This window comes from Kogia breviceps, chromosome 15, assembly GCF_026419965.1.
Source record: "Kogia breviceps isolate mKogBre1 chromosome 15, mKogBre1 haplotype 1, whole genome shotgun sequence".
In the NCBI taxonomy this organism is placed as follows: Eukaryota; Metazoa; Chordata; class Mammalia; order Artiodactyla; family Physeteridae; genus Kogia; species Kogia breviceps.
Genome location: NC_081324.1, coordinates 18,570,506 through 18,593,596, shown reverse-complemented (window position 1 = coordinate 18,593,596; position 23,091 = coordinate 18,570,506). Strand labels below are relative to the sequence as shown.

The 23,091-nt window shown below is 40.5% G+C and overlaps 1 protein-coding gene across 50 annotated transcripts in view; it reads right to left on the bottom strand.

The window, feature by feature from the left end:
* Window positions 1–23,091, bottom strand: part of TCF4 (transcription factor 4) — a 362,778-nt gene that overhangs the window by 10,697 nt on the left and 328,990 nt on the right. For 37 of the 50 annotated variants that reach the window (XM_067015516.1, XM_067015513.1, XM_059041434.2 and 34 more), the window contains 3 exons: window positions 22,384–22,462; window positions 19,727–19,803; window positions 16,376–16,579 (listed from right to left, as the gene is read on the bottom strand). In XM_067015516.1, coding sequence (XP_066871617.1) covers window positions 16,376–16,579; window positions 19,727–19,803; window positions 22,384–22,462 — 360 coding nt within the window. The remainder of the gene's footprint in view (window positions 1–16,375; window positions 16,580–19,726; window positions 19,804–22,383; window positions 22,463–23,091) is intronic. The other 13 variants (XM_067015521.1, XM_067015528.1, XM_059041427.2 and 10 more) reach the window with 1 other exon arrangement.

The following is a 23,091-nucleotide window of genomic DNA, read 5'->3' as shown; positions in this document are numbered from 1 at the left end:
TCCTCTGTTGGTACCTCTGTCTCTCCCTCTGGCTTCTGCCCACTCAGAACTATGGCCTGGACACTTCTCTTCCTTCACAGGAGTTCCCAGTACATCCTTTCAGGTTCTGAATCTGCTCCTAACTCCCTCTCTGTCTTAGTATTTCTGAATTCAGAATGCCAAGATCATCGGATGGCCCAGCTCATCATTTTGAAGCAGACACAGGCCATCCACTGAACGGGCTAGCCTGGGATCAGGTGTCCTCCACCCCTGGTCCAGTGAGCTATAAAAGAAGAGGGGGAGGCAAGATCATGTGGTCCAAACATGGCTGCCCCTTCCTCGGGCCCCCATAAATCATGGCTCTTATGTGCAGATATCTAAGTTTCCTTGTATCTTAGGTCAAGGAATATTCAAATTCTGACGCAGCTACTTAAATTCCCAGTGTGACTTTATCACTGGGAATTACTAACTACTTTTAGAAGTGTACTACTTCTTTTGAATCACATAAGCACCATATCATTTTAAATAATCTTACTTTCTGAGGAAAGAATTGATATATTAAGGACACTTTTCAATCGCAGTACATAGATTTTAAGGGAAGGGTCTGGGGAGACCTGGATATCAGTTAGGACAAACTTCTCACTTTACAGAGAAGAAAGCAAAGGCTGAAATGGTTAAGTGACTTAGTGAACGTCTGGTTAGAGGACTAAAACAGATTTTGAACTCAGAAAACTTATAACAACATTGAACAACTTGACTGGGCATATATTATATATATATACATATATATATATATATGTATGTACGTACATATATACACACACAAGCACACACACATAGGGGAGGGGAGCAGAGTTTAGGGACAAATAGGGTTACTTCCTGGAGTTTTCATTTTAAAACAGTGTGTGTGTGTACATGCATACATAGATGCAGATATAAAAATCATTTTAGTTTTCCTTATCATAGGGGGAAAAACATCATGGTCCACCAAGTTAGGCCAAGGCCAAGATGTCTAACTAAATTACAAAATTTAATATTTGCCACGACGACTCCAACATAAACAGATTTAAAAGATATGCAGTTTCAAATTAGGTGGCTGATGGCAAGGCTGTTTTTATGTGGGGATGTGAAGAGAGCATCCTGTTAAATGTCCTTATCCCTATCCTCAAGCTAACAACAAACACCCCAAACAAAAAAGGCATTCAATGTTTCTGCTCTCTTTGTTTCCAGGGAGTATTGTGAAAGTAATTATTCTGTTGTATTTAAGAGGCCTATTTCATGGATGGGAAAATGTATTAAATTTCATTTGGCAGTTATTCAATCCTTGTTAATGTTATCTCCAGAGATAACTGCTTCAAAACAGGCTTTCAGACCTCAGTTCTTTCTCCTCTACCATAATCCTTCTAAAAGAGTGTAGGATGGAAACTTTAGGAAACCTGTCATCAATTTCTAGGCCTGCGATAATGACACAAAACCAGAAATGCTGTTAGAGACATTTTAGTAGCTCAAAACGAAAGTTTGTAATTAATGGCATGAGGTTCAAAATCTTCCTTTTGACAGAGGTGTTTTTTAGAAAGAAGAAAAATAACAACAAGAAAATGGGGAAAAGAAAAAAGTCCTGGTAACTTTTACTTTTCTCTCTTCTTTCTCTTGTTTTGCCATAATTATATTTAAAAAAAAAAAAAGCTGATGGGCTGGGTTTTTTAATTGTAATTGGACACCCATTGACAGAGAAAACAGTTTTGGTGTCTGAACTGTAATCTCCCCATGAAATATCAATTATACATGACAGTCATAGAGTGCTAGATTTCAGTTTCAATTATCTTGCCAGATCTGTCTGTGTCATATTAGAGGAAAGCAAATATTTTCTCAAATGTGCAAAAAATACCATTGAGTCCAAAAGGTGCATCTTTTAAAGAAGTGGGAAGTGGTCCTGCAAACTTTCTCTAATAGCTCACAGATGGGAACTCGGAAGTTCATGAAATAGCAGTGGTTGACACTGTGAGGAATAATATTGGAGGCACCAAATTCTGTAGAAAATGAGACTAGGCTCTGATAACCAACTCTTTCGTGTGAAAAAGCCCTGACATCTGGGACACCCTTCAACCACGAATATAATTTCCATACTCCTCGGTTTAAAAAAAAATTATCAGACCATTAAAAAAAAAATTCATGTGATTAAACATTGAAAGGACTTTTCACTAAAGTCAGATCTGGATTGAATTCTTTAGTTTGGATTTCGATTCTTAAAATGTTTATTGGGAGAAGTCCTCCTCGTTTTCTTAAAAACACCTGTTTTTTTTCCCCCAGAAATTTCACAGCTTCACTTCGGCTTTGCCTGAAGTAAGGTAATTCCTCACTGGGCAATTCTTAGAAACGTATTTAACGCTTATTCCCCAGATGATAAAATAATTTTCGAGAGGATTTAAACACAATCTAAATGACCCTGACCTTGGCCGTGTCATGGGATCAGCTAGGCTGAAACTCCCCTGATGTCCACCAAGATGGTTAAAGATGAATGATTCTGCGATCTAGTTTGAGAGATGCAAACGGCTGTTACCTGATTTCAGTTCATCTTTTTATTTTTTTTTTCTTAACTCATAAGTTCCATCTAGTGAAACTGTTTCATTTCTCTCCTCTGTATACCCACCCTCCACCCCCAATTCTCTACATCATTTTCCTACACAGGAAACCAGAACTGGATGCAGCCCACCAAGCGGGGACCTCGGTGGGTGTTTAGCAGAGCCCATTCTATCCCTTCCTTGCCCCGGGTAGCAAGTTAGTAAGTAGGCTGGAGGGAACTAAAGTTAATCCATGCCTAGTGAACCAAGCCCATGTAGCACAGAGATTATGGTGCACTTCTGCAATTACTTGTAAGCAGCTTCTTTTGTCTAGTGTGAAGGAAAAGACAACTGGATACCTGATGTGTACTTGGAATTTCGGGTCCCCTCAGTGTAAACACACCGATGTGAGGCTGACTGGCATACCAAGTGCTCTGTAGCCAGCCCAGGAAGTCCATCACTAGGGATTCATCCTTACCTAGCTGGCCTTAGTTTTAAATTTTTTTAATTAATTTTTATTGGAGTAGAGTCGATTTACAGTGTTGTGTTAGTTTCTTTGCTGTACAGCAAAGTGAATCAGTTATACATATACATGTATCCACTCTTTCGTAGAGAGTCACAGATGTGGAAAACAAACATGGTTACTAAGGGGGAAAGGGGGGGTGGATAAATTGGGAGATTGGGAGTGACATACACACACTACTATATATACAATAGATAACTAGTAAGGACCTACTGTAGAGCACAGGGAACTCTACTCAATACTCTGTAATGACCTATAATGGGGAAAGAATCAGGCCTTTATATTTTAAATGCTTTTTTTATTATCCAATTAACATCCGCTGATTTTAACATATTCCGAAAGGCAATGGAGGTGTGAAGAAGCTTGCCTGAACTAGTAAAACATTTCTTTCCCATCACTTCCAAAATACTCAGCTTGTAAATGCTATGTCCTCGGCACATCACTTGGTCTCTTGGATATCAAGTTTCCAGCATGGCTTTTCATTGTTCTATGGATTAAGTCTAAGATCAATACCTTATGCTTCTGGGTCCTTCACCTGGGCACCAGAGGACCATGTTTGTACCCTCCTCTTCTTAAATTCCTTCATCTCAATATTCAGTTACCTACTTGTGGCCCCTCCTCTGCTGCCTTCACTCCCACACCCCTAAGGCTTGAGCTAAGCCCTTCCTCTTCTGTCCCCCAGGGCTGGTTTCCTCCCCATGACCCCTGACCACTTCTCTTTCATTAGTCCCACAGACCCCCATACTCTCATTCCTCCTAGACTGTCTGGGTCTCCAGAACACTCATCACTCTTGCTGGATCTGGACAGGGTTCTCCTCTGATCGTTCATTACGGACACCACCCTTAAAACATGCTCAAGGCCACTGTCTAATAGGGCAGGGCATACGCATCAATGATTCTGTTTTGCTGCTATTCGCAAAGCCTATACTTGTCTTTTTTTTTTTTTTTTCTATTTTTTTTGGCCGTGCCACGTGGCACGCAGGATCTTAGTTCTCCGACCAGGGATCAAACCCGTGCCCCCTGCAGTGGAAGCGCGAAGTCTTAACCACTGGACCACCAGGGAAGTCCCAAGCCTACACTTGTCTTGAAATGTAAGCATCCCAAGGGCAAGCACTGGCTCCTTGTATAGGGCTGTAATATCACAAGGTACAATTGCTTACTTCCTAAATGATAAATGAGGACTCCAATGGCATATATCTTGTGGGACTATCTGAAATCTAAAAGCTTTCGGTACTGTCGAATGTAGGTTTAGCATGTTTCTATCAAAAAATAAACATTTCATTTACTCAACGAATGCCTTAGGAATGCCTATTATATGCAAGCCACTGCAGGAAAAAATAATAAAAGATAGATGTGTGTATCACTTTACAACCTCTTACATCTTAAAGGCGAATTAATATAATTACTATATAGGGCAAAATAAGATGAATGTCATAAAGGAGTATAAGGTCACGTAGGGTTTTAAAGGATGGGAGAAATCATATCAGATGGAGAAACCAGAGACTACTTCAAGAAGAAGGTGGCATTTTAGATAGGGTTTGAATGATGGGTAGAATTTTGATATAGATTATCTAAATATATAGTTTTTAAAAACTGATATTTGACATTAACTAACATCTCAACATTAAATAAAAGTTCCTATTTTTACAACAAGAAGTGCCAATATTTAGATTATATACATGAAGAAGCAGCTAAGGACTGCACTTCAACGTGTTTTCATACTGCCAGACAACACATTTTGGACAAAAAGCAGACTTTCGTAAAGCCCTTTATAAACCTCAATGGCTTTGTTACAAAGTGAACAACATAGGGCATTTTGGATACAAATGGTACCTCACTGTATGTGTGTATTATTGGTCCAAATGATTCACTCTTATTTAACTGCAATGAAGTCTTTCATCTCCTAGCTATACAATAATAGTTTCCATATGACCAGTGGCTCTGCTATAAATAAGATCAAAAGCAAAAGAAAGGATTTAATAAAAGAAAATGACATTAAGAGTAGCATTAAATCAGGGGAAAATACCAATATCCAACTTCTTTTTTTTTTTTTTTTTTTTTTTTGAGAATAAAGCTCCACAGAGCACTAAGCAGCTTCCCCAATATGTCATGAAAAGGCATTTACAAGCAGTAGGCATGTGCAAAATCCATTTGCATAGGCCTTAGAGTGGCAAAGATTAAGTTGGGGTATGGGACGGGGAGAACACCCCCCATGCCGAGGCAGGCTGGAGGACAGGTACCAGACCAAACAGCTAGTTTTACAGTGCACAGTTCAAGGGAACGTGTCAGTGGCAGACGTCCATCCACTTCTCTGTCCTTTTCTGTTCTATTTTATGGAGATGGGCTTTCTGGTAATCCTGAGTTTCTCAGAGAATCATAACATTGCTCAACCCTAGTACATGAGTTCTGAGAAAGGAAGTTTTTTTTGGCAATGCACAGTGACTTGATATGAAGAGCCAACTTCCCAAACAAATTTTCTTCTAGTTCTTTAAAAAAAAAACTACAATGTTAATCTCTATTCCCGACTGGATAAACAGCTGCTAATAACCCCCAGCTCCCAGGGGAGGAGGTCGTTTCCTTTCATCTTCTGGCTGGTGGATATCTGACGTGCACTGGACTTTAGTGATTCCACATGTTTTGTACTTGGCCTTTTTCAAAACTGCCTCGTCCTGGTTCTGCCAATTTGGGTTCCTTTGCTGCCTTTCCCTGAGATTGCCTCCATGAACTTGGAGGACATACTCAGTTCTGGGACTACTTATTTGAAATCACAGTTCTTTTACTGTGGATGTATTTAAAGAGGAAATTCAAGCACTTATAATACCTAAAGGAAGTTAAAGCCTTGGACCTTTGTATTTGAAGCCTTGGGAGGGGAAACAGCCATTTCAGAGGGAGCAAATTATTCACTCAAGGGCTGGCCATGTTCAAAGATGCTCTATTTCTAATAGCATCACTAATGCGATTACTTTATCTGTTTGCGTCCTAAATAAAGGAGCCAACTTCAACACTTTTTCCTCTAATAGGAAGTACCCTGCAGAAGATTACAGGGCCAGCCGGGCCCCAGAGTCTTTCTCACTTGTCCCTAAGCACCTGCTTTTACTGGTGACCTCAGTTCTACACCTCAAGATTCAGACATTTCGCAAAACAGCTTTTTAAACAAAAACCAGCTGTTTCCCATCTAGACTGCAGGGGGAACATTTTGGGGCGGCTCACAGAAACATTACCCAGAGACTACCATATTCTCCTATAACTTTCACACACTTTCAGCTCCGAACGAGACCCGTCTCCGTGCAGAAGCTGTGGAGAAGGCAAATGTGAAATTAAAATGTGGGAACTCAACACTGTGGTTTTTGACGATATGTCCAATTAACTGCTTGGAAATGAATGTGGCTATTGTATCAGGACAATGCTTCCCCAAAAGATGTCATTTAACTAATATCGGACAGATCTTTTGGTTAAACTCAACTTTATAGTTCTAAGCTGACTTATGAACCTAGAAGAAGCTATAATTATGCACAACTGTGAATGTCAACCAATTAGGTGGACTCCTCGCATTTCAGAAATTCGACGTTAAAGCTTCTGTGGTTTTTTTTTTTCAGGTATTCACTCCTGAAGGTGCTTTGCCTAAACCCTCTTCTTATTTCAAATCCATTTCGCACTTCTGTTTTCTAAGCAATGAAGATACTTTTGATTAAAAAAAAAAAAAAAATTTACAGCCCCAGTAAAAGTTAACAGAACACAACACCTACAGGTTTTGAAAAAAATATAAAATGGCCAAGGTCTAGTCTTGGCTTTTAAACGGTGCCAAGTTGCTCCAGTATTTTCTGTTTTGGTATGAATGACATAACTGAATTACTTCATGAGCTGCTACTTTAATTCCTAAGGGTGGAAAATTCCATGAGTTAATTTAATTTGGATGTAAAAAATATACATGAAAATTCACTCTTCCTGTCCACTCTCCTGTGAAGGATGCGAGCCAGTTGTCGGGGCTCCCGGCCCAAGGCAGCCCTGCCTGGCGCACCGCGTCATCAGGTCATTTCCCTGCTTCCACCTGGGCACTTAAGATCCTTGATTTTCTGCGTATTTTTGGGGATCATGTTTATTCTATGGCTCTGTAATGCCTTCTCTAGCCTGTCTCTATTGAAATCCAATGCAGACTCTGATATGAGCTCAATGACATCTTCTCCAGGAAACTTCTCCTAGCCATCCCGAAGGCTGGCCAATGTTCGTCCTTCTCCGGGTCACCTCTCGGGCCACTTAATCATTCCACCCTGCGTGACAGTTAGGCACATACTTGTGTTATCACCCCCCCAGAGCCAAAGGCCTGTGGGCTCCGAGACTTTCTCTTACACATGTATGTATCCCCCAAGGACCTGAAGCACAGACAATACAGAATGAGTGAAGAAACATCTGTGTAGTTTATAACCTCTACAATACAGATTTTTTCCCCTTCAGAAAATCTGCTTTCCTGAGAAAATGAGGGTAATATTACCTTTTAAAAATGTACAGGTCGTGTCTTCTCTAAATTATGGACTGTTTAGCACTGTGTCTTTGTCCCCGACAAAATATAACTGTGCTACTGAGAGCGTCTACCTGCTTTTTCCTCTGTTATTTAAGAAGAAAGCAAAGTCAAAGTGTGTTGAGGTCATAGAGTCTGTTTTAAATGTGTTTTTATATTTTAAAAGCAGAGGAGACAACCGTTGGGTTTTATGTATTTAAGGTTCATGACACCAGGGTGCTAAACACAGGGGAAAGATTAAGGAACTAGGCTTGGCTTGTCCTAGAAGCAAGGAGAAAGGGAGTCCTTTGGGTCTGACGGTCCAGTGCAGACTGACTGTCTCGTTTCTAAGTCACAGGGCCTGAATTCAAGTAAAATGGGTACTGGGGGAAGAAAAAGCGGATATACCTAATTTAGACCTAGAGCTGTGGGATCTGGGCACACATCACGCCGAACCACTTGTCTCAGGGTCTGTTAATGAAGAGTAAATGGTCTCCCTGCTATGGCTGGATTCAAAACCTCTTGACTTTTGTTTAAATGGATGCTGAAATACCAAATGTGGACCTCAAGGATTCTAAAACTGTCGTAACTAACCCATGGTCAAGAGAAATTCTCTAAGTCAGACGGAGAAAGACAAATACTGTATGTCTCAGTTATATGCAGAATCTACAAAAATGAACTCAAAGAAACGAGAGAGTAGAATGGTGGTTGCTGGGGGCTGGGGGAAATGGGGGGATGTTGGTCAAAGGCGAGAAACTTCCACCTGTAAGATAGATAAACCCTGGGACTCTAATGTCCAGCATGGTGACATTAATTAACAATACTGTATTGTATATTTGAAAGTTCTTGATGGTGGCTCTTAAAAGTTATCACCACCACCAAAAAAACCCACCACAACTAATTATGTGAGGGGATGAAGGTGTTAACTAACCTTACTGGAGTAAACATTTTGTAAAATATACATGTATCAAATCGTCGCATTGTACACCTTACACTGACATATGTTAGATGTCAATAACACCTCAAAAAAAGCTGGCATTAGTTTTTTAAATGGAGGGAATTTCTTCAAGTTATTTCCCTTCTCTGCCTTTTCCCCCCAGGTTTTCTTAAAAGAAAGTACAACATTGATATAGATAAAACCTTTCAATTGGGGTTGCTAATCTGCTTTCAGAAATGTTTGATAATTGTGGAGTAGGAGAGATGGAAGAACACTAGAGATAGGCAAATATCCTCATTAAAGAAAAACAAAACCCAATGTAGAAGCTATAGAAAGCTGATGCTGATGACTGAGATCTTGGGTGAAATTCTATAACAGGCTATTTAAAAGCCAGTTCCGAAACGCTCTGAAACACAGGCGACGACCCCTCAGCTCAGTTTAGTTCCACCGAGAACAAGTCTTTCTGTATAAACCTCATTCACGGGAATGTTGCACACCTGGCGTTTGGTGACAACTTTGCCAACAACAGAGCTGCAGAATATGTGACTGAGGATTTAAAGGAGACCTTGACACCAGAAACAGTATGAAATTCACTGATACAACAAATAGTGCACAAGGACAGTTGACGGACATGTGGCCAATGGATTTCAACTGATTACAAGTTCAGTATTCCTCAGTAGAACGATGATGTCATCAAATACTGCCAGTAGGATGCTGTCAGGTGGCCTTTAATGAAGACATAATGTATTTAATGGGTTTCGTGATAGATCCACCCTAGTCTGTGCTAATGATTCCTCGAGCACTGTATTCAAATTTGAGACTCTACACGCTAAATGGTCCTGGGTGAGCAGTGGGGGAGGATTCTTTTTAAACTTGGAAGAATGCACTGGAAAGTTATAAAGGCAAAACTTTTTTTTTTAGAATATTTGAAGATACAGATGTATACCCTAGAGGGGGAAAAAAAAACCCAAAAAACGAGTAGACTGTCTTCAAATAATTGAAAGTTTCTCAAGTATTTGTTGAGTTGACTTAGGGGTAAGTCCAATGGGCAGAAAAATGAAAATTTCACAGGGAAATAAATGTGGGCTGGACATAAGGAAGAATTTTCTAAAGTCTGATGGAAATGGGCTTTATGTTCATTTAGAGCTACTCAGCCTTGGAGGAAGGAGGCTAATAGAGGCTTGTTCACTGCTTGGCAGCGAATTTGTAGAGGGGTTTGGATGGAGATGCCTTCTAAGGGTCTCTGAGATTATATGCTAACAATTGCTTAGAAATGAAGTATATGCTCAAATATACACAGAAATTTATGGAATCGAAAACCCAAGATGAACAAGACTGAGGATGATTAAGCCCCTGTGGATCATACCTTTGTTGAAGAGGGCCACGTAGAAACAGCTTTCTGACTTCTGCTACTTGCATTACAACATACCAGGAAATGCTACTCAAAGTATCACATCACTGCCCACTACTCTCTCTCGGGGCCAAATAGGATCGGCAGAACTAAATAGCAACATGGTACAGAGAGCCGAGGGGCAACTAAAGAGTTTTCTTGGGTTTCATCAGTTAACAGAACACGTGTAATGCCAGCCACAGTTTTGAAATTGCTATGGCGCCGGGTTAGAGAGGAAATCTGTTGCGGCAGCGTAATATTTAGTACAAAGAGTGCTGGTCTCGTTGCTGGCTTGCCTGGTTTCTAATCCTGGCTCAGCCATTAACCAGAGAGTATCCATACCTGGGTCACTGCCCCCTTCTGGGCCTCAGTTTTCAGCAGTAAAATAAAAGCAATGGGCTAAATGACTTCTGCGATGCTTTCAGCACCTAAAATTCAATGGTCCTAATTCTTAAGAACTATAAAAGCAGAACTAACTTAAGTTGTTTATCCTCTGAAATCCTAAGTGGTAAAAGCTCTCATATATTTAGTGTCACTGAAATAAAAAGGTGCCTCTTCACTTAACGACTGACCTTCTAATGAATTCTTTGTAATCCGAAGTCACACTAAAAGTGATACTGAAAAGAGGGAAAGTGGGCTAAGATTGGCTTATACCAGTGGTTTCTGAAATGTGAGCCACATTGTCACCTAGGAGTCTAGTAAGAGGCCTCAGGTGATGCTGTGGAGAACAGGTGTGGGTGGTGAGTTTCACAGGGCTCCTCCACCCTTAGGTCATCTAGGGCAACTAGATCCTTAGGAGACCACTACTGCTACCAGGTGACAATCTGATCCTTCCCTCCCGGATTTCAGAGCTGGGCCCTGCTCTCCTATGAGTCTTACCACACTGCTGCAGCAATTTTTTAAAAAAATATATACCCTATCCTACGAGACTGTGAACCCCTTGAGAGCAGAAACCACACCTCAGCATAGAGCTCAGCATTTGGTAATGACTTGGTAAATGTCTTTGAAATGAATAGATGGGCTTTAAGCAAAAAGGCTCTGGGAACCATACTAATATTATATATCAATAGTATAGGAGCTTTTCAGCTAAAATGATCCCACCATTGCTGACTCTACTGATGAGTTAATCAGGAGCATGAACAGAATCACATGAAGATATTGGGTTGGCCAAAAAGTTTGTTCCAGTTTTAACATGAGACAGTATGCAAAACCCAACTGAACTTTTTGGCCAACCCAATATTTTTGATGTGAGTTTCATTCTTGTTCTGTTAAAAGAGGAGTGAGGTCATCTGAAAGACTTTTTTTCAGGGCTCATCCGAATACTGCATGAATCTGAATGCTGCATGGATTCAGATGGATCTGAATACTGCATGAATAACGGAGAGACATATTTGGAAAACCGCTGTTTCAGTAACTTATCAAAAATCTAATGATTTAGTATCGGGATTGATATCCGAGGGCTTCCCTGGTGGCAAGAATGGTGGTTAAGAATGGCCTGCCAATGCAGGGGACATGGGTTCGAGCCCTGGTCCGGGAAAATCCCACATGCTGCAGAGCAACTAAGCCCATGCGCCACAGCTACAGAGGCTGAGGCTCTAGAGCCCGCATGCCACAGCTACTGAAGCCCACGCGCCTAGAGTCCGTGCTCCACAAAGAGAAGCCACCACAATGAGAAGCCTGTGCACCGCAACGAAGAGAAGCCTAGAGAAAAGCCCAGGTGCAGCAACGAAGACTCAGTGCAGCCAAAAAAAAAAAAAGAAAAAAAAAACTGATATCCAAGGCACAGAGGGGAATGATATCTGGGTAAGAGTTTCTAACCAGGTTAGTAATAAACCCAGCTATTTCTTTATTCTCCCACATTTCAAAATTTCTGCTTGGATTCCATTAGAAAACTGGGAGGCTAAGGTAAGAAAAACAACTTAATGTTTTAAAACTAACTACTCCAACCACCTAGCAAGGAGCGCTCACCACACCTCTTGCCATTTAGCTCAGACATGTTGATTTAAGAATAAGTGTTTAGACAAAGTGGGATTTAATCCAGCATACTACCATACTGGAGGAAAGTTCTTTACCTTTCCATGTGGGTAGAGAGCTGCTTTGGGAAACTGGCCGTAAGACACCTAGAAACTTCTCTTTTGTCGACCAACATTTGTTAAGATTTGAAAATCGTGAGTTCTAACCACCTAAAATTAGCTCTTAAAAGGTATAACTAGGGCTTCCCTGGTGGCGCAGTGGTTGAGGGTCCGCCTGCCGATGCAGGGGACACGGGTTCGTGCCCCGGTCCGGGAAGATGCCACATGCCGTGGAGCGGCTGGGCCCGTGAGCCATGGCCGCTGCGCCTGCGCGTCTGGAGCCTGCGCTCCGCAACGGGAGAGGCCACAGCAGTGAGAGGCCCGCGAACCACCAAAAAAAAAAAAAAAAAAGGTAGAACTATAGATCCTCTCTGAGGAGTGCTCATGATGGTAAGATAGAGCATGGAATTTAGAGTCAAAGTCCCCCGAGTTTAAATGTAGCTTCCGGACTTGACATTGACCACTCAAACCTTCTAAGGCTCATCTGACCAACACCTAAAATGGAAAGCATTACCATCTCACTGGGCTCTTGTGAAGATGGCCTGAGATAAGGTATATGGAGCTCCTAGCTGAAGGGCTGGCCCCTTGTCAGGCACTCAGAAAACATGAGTTTCCTTTCTTCCCTTCTGACTGATGATTTATCTCCTGGGAGGGAAACAAAATGTAACACACGGTACTCAAGGAATTTACAATCTAGTTGGTAAGGCCAAAGTCAGACCTACCAAAGATACATAGCTTTGCCTAAGTGGGTAAAATAAACATCTAGCCAATGGTATGATTCGTAGCGCTGTGAGAGTAGAAAAGAAAAAGACTCTCACAGGTGGAGGTAGCAAGGAAAGGCTTCCTGGAAGAGACAGAATTGGAGTGAGAGTTTTGAGAATGGGTGGGGATGAGATGGACTGAAGGCAGTGGATAGGGCAGGACAAGCCAGAGAGACGCAAAAGACGTACCTAGTGAGAATGCACGGGGCAAATGCTGTTAATATGCAGAGGCTGGTCTTGCTGGCAAAGTTTCTGCATTGGAATAGCTAAGCACAAGGCTTCTGGTAGACAGCTATGGGTTTAATAAGCTAGGCTAAGAAATATGCCTTTATCTTGTAGATAATGGAAAGCCGGTGAAGGTTTCTGAGCAGGAAAGAGCACGGACAAATAATATCATCTAGAAAGCCCACAAGAATCAACATTCACTCGAGTGTTATGAGCCATGCTGCTGTGAAAAAAAAAAAAAAAGAAATCCCTTTCATTATACTAATACTCAGTAATTCACCGAAGACCTACTTCAGAACTCCAAGGAAAACATTTTATGAATCAAAAGCTAAGTACAATATGTTAGCAATTAAATGAGATAAAATAATGGCCCAGGCAGAACCATGGTTCTTCCCACCACGACTGCAAAGCTGCTGCAGAAAGAAATGCTTCTATCATCTTCCAAGTGATCAAGCCATTTCGTTTTGATTTTGGAAGGCAGGGAGAGAGGAAACCAGGAGAGACGGAGGTCAACAGAATTCAAAGCTATCTGTTCTTTAATCAGAAGGAGTTATTAAGGAGAGTTATAAAGGAGATTGGCTCCAAACTGAACCAGCCCTGGGATGGGTGTTAAGTTACTGCAACTCGCATCCACTCCAGAACAACAACTGAAGGTGTGTAGCTGGGAATGAAACTCCCACCAGCGCTGGTCCGACGTTTCCACTGTGTACCTCCCACCGCTACTTTATTTACTGCAGCTGGCCAACGTTTCATGGCCTGTTTCATGTATTAAAATTCAAATGTGGAAAACATTACCAGTATCCTCCTTGAATTTTTTTTTGTTGTTGCTGGGGGGAGGAAGGGGGGGGTGGGTTTTTCCCTTCCCCTTCAGCTTCCTTTTTATTGTGGAATGTATCAAATGGTCAAAGGCTAACTTCAGACTGACTAAATTCAAAAACTATTTCCTTTGTTCTGATGTTTTTGTTTGAAAAGTCATACCAGTTTGCGCAAGGCAAGAAATGAGGATCCGATCTCTTGTGCACACGTTGGGGTTTCGGGCTGAGGAGCTCAGATACACTGGGCGCCCTGAATGTTTTTGAGGAAAAAGGAGAAAGAGTGCTAGGCCTCCGTCGGCTTCAAAGGGCAGCAGGTTGTCCTGCCGTGGCTTTGGACTTACTCTATGATCTGGTTGGCTCGGCCGTCACCCTTGACTGAATTAGAAATGTCCTCAGGAGAGTGAGTGAGCACTTTTCCTCATCAGCAAAACTAGCAGTTTTCTTGCTTTGGCATCGTTTCTCTCAAAATAATTAAAGGCGTTTCTGTGTAATACTGGCCGATGATTTCCCCTTTTCTATTGCTCTGTTTCATTCTCTCCCCTCTCCCTCCACCTGGGTCAGCCCTACTTCCCGTCTCCAAAGATGATTCTAGTCCCTTCCTCCTATCCCACCTCTGAATCAAACTCAAAGAGGAGGCAATTCAAAGGTCAAATAAAAGGTTCCAGAAAACATCTCTGTATAGTTTATTATTTTAAAGAACCACTTAACCTACATCTGGTATTTAAGAGCAAACTTTACATATTTATGGAAAAAAAAAACCTGTCTCTGAAGCAATGTCCTGGGTGCACGTTGCATCCATTTAACATATGCAAAACGAACACAGCTACAGAAATTAAACTATTTTTCTCTTGATTGAGAGCAGATATACAGAAATGGTTGTAAGTCACAGATCTGGCTTTTAATAAAGCCACATTTCTTAATTAAAAGCAGTACTGTTTAAACATTGTAGTTAAAAAAAAAAAGCTGTACAAACTAAAATCTCATATTATATGCATCCCAAGCGTATTTAGCACATTACCTGAGGCCAAGCTAAATTAAAATCTAGATTTTCCTTTTGTAAACTCTTAGCAACTGCCATGAATAGACAAACAATTTTTACTCAATGAGGAATTTTTAGGGTAGAGTCTACGAAAAGCTAAAAAAAAAAAAAGACTTAGCTTTGGCATTCAAAAATACCTTTCCACATTTTAGAAGTGAGTTCACTGCTTCTATTTATAAACCAGTATTTTTGGTTTCAAATTGGTTGCAGGTTTCCATAACATACCGCTCAGGATGGGACTCTTAATCTTTTATTAAGAGAAATGGAAAGGAGGGCAGAAGAATACTTCTGAATGAGAAAAGAACTTAAAGAGCCTCAGAATAATCTGTACTTATTTTGCATTCTCCTTTTGGAATCATCTTTAAGTAAGAGATGCTCTAGTGATAATGGAAAATAGACCTTCATACATGTAACTTTCTGAGAGCCTGTAAGGCACCAAACAGGACACTAAGGTGTTCTCTGGTCAGGAGTTTGTAAAGAGCAGAATTACACAGAATCACTAGTAATATTAAATTCCCCACCCATATGGTCACCTCGTTAATTGTCATCACTTAACATTTTGTTAGGGAGATTTGCTGAATCTTTGTAATCATCCAAGAAAGAATGCACTCCCAAGTCCTTTCCAAAAGTAAGTGGCAAAATTGACATTTCAATTGTAATATGGACAAATCTGCTTAAATATTATTCAAATAAACACATTCATAAATAGGCAGTGGTAAAACTATGATATACTGAAATTACACGGTGCCACATCATCTATTTAGACAGACATTTCTACCTCCCATACTCAGAAGCAAAAGAGATTGATTTGGCTTCTTTAATAATAATTTAAAAAATCCAACCTATTCACATGTGAAATGCCAGCAATGTAACATGAACATTGGATTCTTTAGCTGAAGTCACCAAACTGAAGGTTTGAACACACCAGCAATGACCCAGCAATGATCTCCTAGGTTTATACTTAAGTGAAATGAAAACATATGTCCACACAAAAACTAGTGCATGAATGCTCATAGGAGCATTATCCCTAATAGCCAAAGACTGGAAGTAACCCAAATATCCATCACCTGATGAATGGATATTTAACGTATAGCAATGGAATGGAATCTTTTGGGGAATAAAAATGAATGAAGCTCTGATAAGTGATAAAACATATATAAACCCTGAAAACATTATGCTAAGTGAAATAAGCCAGTCAGAAAAGACCACCACATACTGTGGGATTCCATTTATAGGAAATATCTAGACTAGGCAAATCTATAGAGACAGAAAGTAGGTTAGTAGTTGCCAGGGGCTAGGGGGAGGGAAGGAGGGAGAGTGACTGCTAAGGGGCATGTGGATTTCTTTTCTTTTTGTAGGGGTCAAAAATGTTCTAAAATTAGACTCTGGTGCTGATGGCATAACCCTGAGAATATATGTAGAACACAGTACATTGTAAAACTGAAAGGGGTGAATTGTAGGTTAAATAAATTACATCTCAATAAAGCTGTTTACAAAAGAAAAAACTGCAGCAGTAGTGTTTGTACTAGAAATTCTAATTCTATAAGATAACTAGAGTCCCCCAATTTAGTCACTTACCATGAGTGAATGTCTGTTGGCAGAAAGAAGACCGGTTCCATACCCTGAGGCCAGACCACCCATTGCTCCATTATGAGATGGTCCAATGATTCCGTGCATGTCCCCATGACCGCCAGGCATGGCTGTGGACGGGCCCACGGCATGATTCCGGAGAACATGAATAGCATCGTCCAGTCTTTCTAAACGATCTTCAATTCGGCTTTGCTGTTGGTTAATAAATGATGTGAAATTTGATTTAGTTCGAAATTCGTGTGCAGGTTATATAAGTAAAACCTGAGTTGACACAAATCACACTTTGGGTCTCTGAATATATGTTTCCAGTAAAGTTTATTTCATTAAAATTATAATAAAAATAAATAGTGACCTTCCTAGAAAACTGGTGAAAATTGTTAATGCTAGAATTATAGTGTGATTTTTTATGAACAAATTCAGTAGTAATTCTTCCAGGACATTGTTAGTACATATGCTACACTATACTGCGTAACTTTGAAAGAGAATTTAGATTTACTTCAGAAAAGAAAAAAACATTTGTTGAATTTAAGGAACGTTCTGGCAGGCATTTGTTAAAGATTTCAAAAAGTTAACAATGGAAAGGTGACCTATTTATAGTTTCCCAATTAAATTAGCTTCTTAAGGGCATATTTCCTGTGTTTCCTCTGTGCCATATGATACAGTGTTATGTATCAAGTCAGGGACAGGTAAATGCATACAGACTGTAATTTCTTATCGAGTATTAACAATTTTTACTGTGTTTCTTGCTTTCTAGCTACCATCACCAGCTTGTGTGTGTGTGTGTGTGCGTGTGTGTGTGTAAAGGGAACTGGAGCCTCAAAACGGTTAAAGAAAAAAATCGCAAAACTTCTGTCAACCAAGGTGGTAGGAGATTTCAAGACCGAAGGATCATAAAGACTTGAATGAATTGTTCACTGGGGGCTTCTAATTGATTTCAAAGCCCTTACTATAGTATAGAATTCACTACCTTATAAAATGAAAAAATAGCTGATCGTTTGTTCACCCCAGCCATTAGAATCCTAGTTTTCCACAACTGGATAAAGCCTATATGGATAGTTTTTGGTGAAGAAATTGGACATGGAGATGTGTATTCATTTTTTTTCAGTGTGATCAATAATGATATCAAACAAACATCTCCAGGGTGCACTTTAAAATATACCGTCTCACTGGATTCTCATTCTACATGTGTAAGCAAGGAGGGAAGACATTATTATCCCTTCCTTATAGACGTGCAAATGAGGCTCAAAGAAATTAAGTGAATTAATTATTCCATGTCACACAGCCAGGAAATGGTAAAGTCAGGGTTACAATCTAAGTCTTCAAATCTAGTGCCTCTTTGCACTGGATCATGCTACAATCCACTTTGATTTCCAAAGGGCTGTGCAAACAAATATACCAGCTCTCCCGCATGAGAAAAACAACTTCTAATTATTCCCTACTAACAGAAAGAACGAACGTGTGTCTAATACAGTCAGTCTATGGTACAGAGCCTTCTGATTTGGTGGGCTTTGGTGTTAAGGGGCCGCCCTTAAACTCCTAGCTCTGCTGCTTATGTGACCTTGGAAAAGTTACTAAACTTCTTTGAGTCTATACTTCTTAATTTATAAAAACAGGAATGATGATATACACTTCCAAGTGTAAATGTGAGCATGAAAAGAAATAATACACCTGCCTATCATCCTTTCTGGCTCACAGCTTCCTGGTGGAGAGCAGTTTCTGCTTGGGAATCCCCTCTTGAGTGTTGAGAATTCAAAGAGAATTAAAGCTGCCGTTCACAACTATAAACCTAGTCTTTACAGTTCCATAGTTGGAAAAAACCCAGTTTTGATCAATGGGTCCCAGAGACTGACTAATGGAAGGAAACACTTAAAAGAATGATGGCTGGGCTTCCCTGGTGGCGCAGTGGTTGAGAGTCCGCCTGCCGGGACGCGGGTTCGTGCCCCGGTCCGGGAAGATCCCACGTGCCGCGGAGCGGCTGGGCCCGTGAGCAGTGGCCACTGAGCCTGCGCGTCCGGAGCCTGTGCTCCGCAACGGGAGAAGCCACAACAGTGAGAGGCCTGCGTACCGCAAAAAAAAAAAAAAAATAACGACGGCTTATTTGGATGTGAGCTGTAGATTCATGGGGCTTATGTAGGCAGTGCTTACACTGTCTCAATCTGTGGTCACCTCATTGGCTAAAATGTGCAGGTGGCTGATTTACACACGACAGCATGGAAAAGCACAGTGAAGGGGAAATCCACCTTTGTATCTGCATTTTTAGATTTTCCTTAATTTAAATCGTTAGCCAAAAGGAAGAAAGGAAACCCTGAACAGCTGACAAGACAACATAAAGATAGATAGATAGATAGAGAGATAGAGAGATCTATGCCTATTTCCATGTTCCATCTCAAAATATGCAGAGAAAAAGGGAAACTCAACCTTGAAAGACAGCTCCTTGCTGCTACCCCTCGCCATCTGACTCATATACAGACCAGACAGTGGTGCATAGAGCAGTGTTGCTTCATGCATGTTTCCAGCCCCTTCCACCTAGAGCTGAGTGTCAAACACTGAACCATCATGGGATTATTTATAATATTAATTACACCAAGGGAAGATTTTCAGCTATCCCCTACAAGAGAGATTTAATGAAATTACTAGATTTCCACGAGAATCAAAGTGAATGAGGAAATAAGCAGTAGGCTTCTTATTCAGAGGTCAAGAAGAAAACGCCTATAAACCTGTTATTCTGGAAAGCAAGGCACAGAGACGTAGACTCTCCAAGGGCTCCAGCTCCACAGCACAGTTGGAACTCCAGCACTCTCAATCAGAAGAGGCATCTAATCATTGATGCACATCTTCCTCTAACAAGGGGAGGAGGCCATGATCCTTCCAAGATTTTTTAATCTCTTACCTGGTTCTAGATATTTAGAGCCCTGAGGCTTCCACTGTAGTAGTATCTGGGTTACAATCTATAAACAGGAACAAGCACAGTGTAATAACTCTGGCTCTAACCAAATGCATGGGCTTATGTCAAACAAAAGTTCCTGTTAGTGAAAATAAGAATCTTGGAGAGTGAACTCAATGGTAAAAGAAACATACGGCCTGAGAATGGCCAGAGGGGGGACTTCCCTGGCAGTCCAGTGGTTAAGACTTCACCTTCCAATGAAGGGGGTGTGGGTTCGATCCCTGGCGGGGGAGCTAAGATCCCACATGCCTTGTGGCCAAAAAACCAAAACATAAAACAGAAGCAATATTGTAACAAATTCAATAAAGACTTTAAAAATGGTCCACATCAAAAAAAAAAAAAATCTTAAAAAAAAAAAAGAATGGCCAGAGTGAAGATGAGCAGGTAAAACTTACCAAAGAGTGTAAGGGTCCTTCATAATTAGGAGATGATGAAGCCTGTCCTCCATTTCTAGACCAAACAGCTGTGCCTGCTGATATGAAAATGGGAATTACAATGAGATCTGTATAATCTTAAAAATAATCTTACCAACATTTTAAACAGTTCTTGTAAAAATTAGCAGTATCGATTTCTATTTGGACAACAGGGAAATACACGTAAACTTCCCACACAAGAATTTGGGGGCAAGGAAAACATTTTAAATGTAAAACATGTAGACTGTACATGGACTCAGAATTCTCTCAGGCTTCCTCCTAAAAGGGAACACTTAAGTGATTCTGAATTTTAGCTAGAGAAATGTCCCTTTGATAGAAAACTATCATACACAGTCAAGGTACTTTTAAGAGCGCGAAGAGGGGCTTTCATTACACCCTCATGCAAAGCCAGTTTGTTAAACCAAAACTCTCTCACCAATGAAAAGCAGCTCTGCTACTTGTTTTTAAAATGATCCTTAAGAAAGGATAAGCCTTCAGAAACTTTTCAAGGAAATAAGATTAGCTGGCAGCGATCCACTAAACCAGAACTTTAAACACTCAGTATAACAACATAAGTAATTTCTTCCCAAGAAAACAGGTTTTTAATGATTCACTAAACGTAAAGGTAAAGAAAGATTCCTGCTATAATAAATATAACATGTCTAACCTACCACTTTCAAAATAAAACCCACCTTTAAATTTAAAATAATACATACTCCATGTAGAAAACTTAGAAAATAAAAAAATTCAAGACAGGGAAAAAAACAAAATCTATGATCTCACTGAAATCTCATGCTCCGACACTGTTAGCACTTTAAAAATCCATTCTTCCTGCCATTTCTGGGTGTGCATGTGTGTGTATTTTTATGCTACATAAAAATAGAATATTTCGTTCAATTACTTTTAGTGACAGAATCTGGACAGAGCCATTGGTGTGAAAATAGCAATCTATCCCCATATTTATATCTTCATAAAGTTCTTTCTTCCTAACATGTGCTCTTCCAGGATGGATTACCAGCACCCCAAAAGGGGCCTTGTTTCAGTGTCTTCCACATAAAGCATGCTACGCAGGTTTGGGGGATTTGTGGCATTTTCTGGAATGATTTGTTCATTGTAACTTTCCCCTCCCATCCTTAACCTGGAAGTGCAGTGACAGAGTGCTGAGCCCCGGATTCCAGCCTGAGCTCTGATATTGCTACTGATGGATCCTCAGCAAATCCCATACTCTTTCTGGGCCTTCGTATGTCCATCTGTAAATCAGAGCATTCAACTCAAACAGCTGTTCTCCAACTTTATTAGGTTCTAGACTATTCTTTTTTCCAAATTAGAAAATAGACGAAATCAGAGCTGCTTTGTTTGAAATGGGGAACTTGGGAGTTCTCCCTGTCCAGACTCCCTCATCCCTGGCCTCACTGGGCTCCGCGTTGTCTCAATCCTTCTCTGGCTCTGGACATTGACACCTGTGATCATTTTCCAGAGCCTAACAATATGGTACTGAGCCGGAAGTGTACAACAATTCTGAACTTGACTTTTCTGTCATGGGGAGTATTTCCTTGCTGCTCCATTATCTTCTTAATGTCATCTCTGGCTCTTCCCAGTTTCAACATTGTCTCTCTGGAGATATGAACTAAAAGGTCCAAGCTATTTCCCTCTCTATTCTGTGACCCCTCCTCATGTCCATGGAGGCTTGGAAAAGGCTGATATGAAGTCTCACCTAAGCCACTCTGAAAGCTCTGTGGCCATCTGAAACCTCCCACTTTTTACCAGGGAACCCACATTATAAGAGGCCATGCGAGTGCTGCATTCAGGGAATAATATACAGATGGAGGTGGCAACATTCAGGCAAGTGACTCCAGTCTAAATTACAGTCAGGTCTGGTTTCAATCAGGTACAGATGTGATTTTGTGTTTTGTTTTTTTTTTTTTTTTTAAGAAGCCACCTGTCCTCTTTCCAAAGAGAAGAGACATGTACCAGACAAGGCCTTTCTGGAAGCATTTATACTGGAAAGGCAATAAGCCTTTAAAATGGAGCTCCGAAAAGTGCAATGCTTTACTAACACAATTTAACAACTTATAATTTTATTATTTGAAGCCACAGGTCATGTTAATTTGTTCTATCAAATGGCAAACATCCCCTTTTACTCCACACAATTACATCACAATTTATTTACACAATTATAGTTTTCTTCAAACATTCCAATAACATGGCCTTTAAAGAGGGAATCTGAAAAGCCTAAAAGTTCTGAAGGAAATGATCCTTTTGAATAGTCTATATTTGATGACTACATAATCTATATTCCTATTCACGACGATGTGAACTGGGTTTTCTCATTGAGATGTTTTATTGGAGTATATTATTCTGTGGAGTATCTTCTACAGAGTCAAGAAAAGTTTAAGAAGGAAATTTCCCACATGCCTGCATGTTCTAAAAACACATGATTTTTAAGAAAACTTTTGGATGTAAATGACTTCGCCATCGTACGGCAGTCTGTCTCTCCCACCCCTTCCTATTTGTCTGTCCAGAAATGCTCTGTTTTGAGATTTTGGAGGCAGTGAGTTTCCACCTAGTAGCGCAGGAAGGGTAAGGGGGAAACCATTCCATAAACTGACACTCGGATGCAGGGGTTTATGGTACTGTACCTGACAGAGACGGGGGGGAGCCAACAGGAGTTGAAGGGTTTGATGAAAAGCTGTTGTTAGTGTGATCTGGAGAATAGATCTTAAAACAGTGGGGAGAAAAAAAAAAAAAACAAACCCTCATTCATTGGGAATAAATATTCAACAATTTTAAACTATGAAGTGTCAATGCAATTCGTTTACAAATTCCAAGGTACACAATACATTCAATGATCAACTGTAGTACCAATATTCTAAAATGAAAAACTTAATTGATTTTTCAACAGAAGAGCTATTGAGGTGGTATAAGATAGTGGGAAAAGAACCGGACTGGGGTCAGCCGACTTTAGTTCTCCTCCATGTCCTCCCCCATGGCTGTGTGGCCATCAACCTACACAGATGCTCCAAACCTCCCTTTCCCTCCTCCATGAAACAAGAGGTTGGACAGCCCCATCTCTAAGATTTTTGTCCAACCCCTTCTGCATTATGTTTAAGGCATGTGATTCCAAGGCATAAGAATGCTCAGACTGAAGAAAAACTTTTCCTTAGGTCACAATGTTAATATAAGTCAAACTCATCTCTGCCCCCGAAGGTAAGGAAAAACCAACTGAGGCGACAAAATGTTAGAGCAACAAATCTCCACTTACATTTACAAATGATCACATTCAGCTTTTGAAGACCCTACCAGGTACACTCCTTCAGACAAGGAAGGGTGCCATCTGTCACTAGTGA